The sequence below is a fragment of the Crocuta crocuta genome, unplaced genomic scaffold, assembly GCF_008692635.1.
Source record: "Crocuta crocuta isolate KB4526 unplaced genomic scaffold, BGI_CrCroc_1.0 scaffold657, whole genome shotgun sequence".
Lineage (NCBI taxonomy): Eukaryota > Metazoa > Chordata > Mammalia > Carnivora > Hyaenidae > Crocuta > Crocuta crocuta.
The window spans coordinates 7,377-10,689 of NW_027529583.1; the positions used below are offsets into that span (position 1 = coordinate 7,377).

At 38.5% G+C, this 3,313-nt stretch overlaps 1 protein-coding gene across 1 annotated transcript in view; it reads right to left on the reverse strand.

Moving 5' to 3' along the window:
• Window positions 1-2,112, reverse strand: part of SCML1 (Scm polycomb group protein like 1) — an 8,778-nt gene extending 6,666 nt beyond the window's left edge. Inside the window, exons 1-3 of the mRNA XM_077761693.1 lie at window positions 2,013-2,112; window positions 909-989; window positions 97-174 (exon numbers count right to left, since the gene is read on the reverse strand). Of these exons, the coding sequence (XP_077617819.1) occupies window positions 97-174; window positions 909-989; window positions 2,013-2,042 (189 nt within the window). The 5' untranslated portion in view covers window positions 2,043-2,112. The remainder of the gene's footprint in view (window positions 1-96; window positions 175-908; window positions 990-2,012) is intronic.
• Window positions 2,113-3,313: the final 1,201 nt, after the last annotated feature.

A 3,313-nucleotide genomic window follows, 5' to 3' on the forward strand; every position in this document is an offset into this window, starting at 1 on the left:
AGCAAAATTTCAATTAATTGTATATTTTACATGAGATAAAGAGAACCTTAATTCTGTAATTCAGCAGAGCACACTTGAGAGACAGAGCTTTTGTACCTGACAATGAGAGAGGACGTTCTGAACTGTTTTGTGTTGGTCTTCGTTGTAGGCTGTGTCAGATACAACGGTTCCCTGCTGATATTTTAAAAGTTAAGTAGTTAATGCTTTACTTTTATAAGAGTCAAACTGTATAGTAGGAGAAAAAAACATTTTACGTTTATTTATTTAAATTGTTTTTATTTTTCACTAACTTTTCAAAAGGTTTCAGGAGTCTTAATCTAAAGCAGAGACAAAATAAAATAAAAACACAATATGCGAATGAAAATTGTAACTGCTAATTCAGACAGGAAGTAAGGAAAGTATTACATCAGAAGGACCTACGTTTAGGGATTTGTGCTCAAAATGAGTATAAACTGCTCTGAACTCCCTACAATAAGGAAAAGAGAAGTTAAATGGTTAAGTCCTCAATGTCTAATGAAAGGAAGCAAATTCAGGAGAGACCAATATTTTTTGGGTGTGAGTTTAGAGGAACTCTACAGTATACAAAAAAATTAAACCTTTCCCTTTAAAATGGTTAGGTGTTGGGTGCGTGGGTGTCTCAGCTGGCTGCGTGTCCTACTGTCTGTTTCAGCTCAGGTCGTGATGTCAGGGTTTCCTGAGTTCAAGCCCCACATCAGACTCTGTGTTGACACTGCAGAACCTGCTTGGGATTCTCTCTCTCTCTCTCTCTCTCTCTCTCTCTCTCTCCCCCCCTCTCCCCCTCCCCCACTCACACCGTCTCTGTCTCTCTCAAAATATATATTTTAAAATAAATAAACAAAATGGTTGCATGTTAATATATTTGGCAAATGGCAATTAACATTACTTACATTATTGACATATGCAGTATGTGGTTCATAGGCATAAAGAACAGTGTTATCATCATCATAAGCAGGTATTCGTGTTCTTTTCTAAGGAAGATTTATTAATAAATTAAAAGGAAAGATGGAGGATAGAACTGAAAGAAAAACTGAGGACTTCAGTTCACTCCTAAGAAGCTCCGAAAGCCTATTGGTGATATCAAAGGAGCCTCGTCCACTGTAAACTCTAGGACTACATGAAAAGATCTACTTGCAAACCTGTTTTCTCATTACCCCAACTACACTTAAGACATCATTCTCCATCGAGCTTAACCTCTTGTGTAACTCAGGGGAGAAAGACTAGCCTAGTAACCTGGCACCAGAACTGCTTTAGAAGCAAGTATTTCTACGCATGAACAAAGAACCAGGTTACATGGCCTTGGATTTTTAAACAATCCAACAGTGCCACTCTGTGGACAAAAGAGGAAACAGTTAAGCACCTATTTTTCTTGAGAATTTAATCTCTAATTACCTCAAAACATTTTTTAATAGGACATGATATAAATAAATACACAATACATAACCATTNTTTCAAAGTGATTTCTTTCACATATTTATGTCAGAGAAACACTCTAGGTAGCCAGTTAACTTTATCTAACATTATTATGAAAAAATATTGGGGCTGATAGAAGTTAAGAAAATTGCCCGTAGCACTTAGGTGGCATTAATACCCACATCCTTATTTAAGTAAAGAGATGCTTTTTCTGTGAAGCCAAATTATATATAGTTTAATAATTTATATTTTTACTCACCTTCAGGAATCAAGAAACATAGTGACACAATTATACAATAACACAACCATTTTCAAAGACTATTGGGCAGATTTTCAAGAAGTTACATTAACCATATGAGCCAGCAATTCAACTCCTGAGTATTTGCCCAAAAGAAATGCTAGTATCTGTTCACGAAAACCTTGCACACGATTGTTTTTACACCATTGTTTATAGCGCTTTACATATCACTGTCAAAACTCATGAGCTTGCTCATTTCACTGAATGAAATTAAATTCAATGTAGAAAAGAAATAGAGCACAATGAGAAGAATAAAGACAGATTTTTAGTTTGAAATACAAACCACATCAACTTCACTGGAGCCGCTAGACATCGTTTTTGCGCAACAGCTGCACTCCACTTCCCCTGCGTTGGGCCTAGTTATTTCTAAATTTCCTGGAGGGTTTACTTGTGAAACTTCCTGGTCATCTGGGACTGGTAAACCACCTACTCCTGAAAAGCAACACACAGAAAAGTTACTACACAGACTTAACACCATAACAAACGTAATATGGATCTGTTCTCCGAATGCCAACTTAAACTGAATGGGAGTCCTGGCTGAATTTTAGAGACTGACAGAACAATAACTATTCCATTAGTGATTTCGAATAAACTCTTAAAATTGAAGGGCTATATATTGCCACATCCAGGAATAAGAATCAAGATCAAACACAAACTCCACATTGTGAAGTGAATGCTTCACAACTTCAAGGCTACAGAGTAAAAGCTGGAAACAAACGAGAGAACACAATTCCCAACTGCTTTTTAAAAGGAACTCAGGGGCACCTGGGTGGCTCAGTGGGCTAAGCATCTGACTTGGGCTAGAATCATGATTTCACAGTTCATGAGTTTGAGGCCCACGTGGGGCTCTGTTCTGACAGCTTGGAGCCTGGGGCCTGCTTTGCTCTCCCTCGCTCTGCCCCTCCCCTGCTTGTTCTTTGTCTCTCTCTCTCACAAGCAAACATTAAAAAAATTTTTAAGGGGCGCCTGGGTGGCTTAGTCGGTTAAGCGTCCGGCTTTCGCTTAGGTCATGATCTCGCGGTTTNTGCAGCTAAAATTTGGCTCTAATCAGACATGGAAGCAACATGCATGGAGTCCACCACTGGACTCCAGACATTTATAAGTCTGTGGCACATTTACACAGCAACATCGATCTTGCACTGTTTGAACCTCTCATCCCTGTCTTGACGTCTACCCACAGTACCCTGCTGTTTCTACACCTAGGAGAACCTATTCAACTTCAAAGCTCCACTCCAGTTGCATCTCCACAAAGCAAGGGTGCTAAGTCATCCCATGTGGAAGTTAGCACTGTTTTCCCCAAGGCACCAGAACCCTCCCACTTTAATGGTTTTAAGGTAGCTGTTACACAAAGGGAAACATCAAATAGCATTAAGACCTTAGGTTTGGGGCCAGGATATTTGGGTTTAGTTCCCAGTTCCTCCACTTACTAGCTGTGTAATTTCTCTCTGCTTTTTAGAGAAAAATCTGTAATACGAGGATAATAGCACAGACCTCACAGAGATATGGTCTCACCAAAATAAATTTACAAAAGAAATTTTTTTAATGTGACACAGCAAAGCAAGTGTTCTTTATAATTTTTTAAAT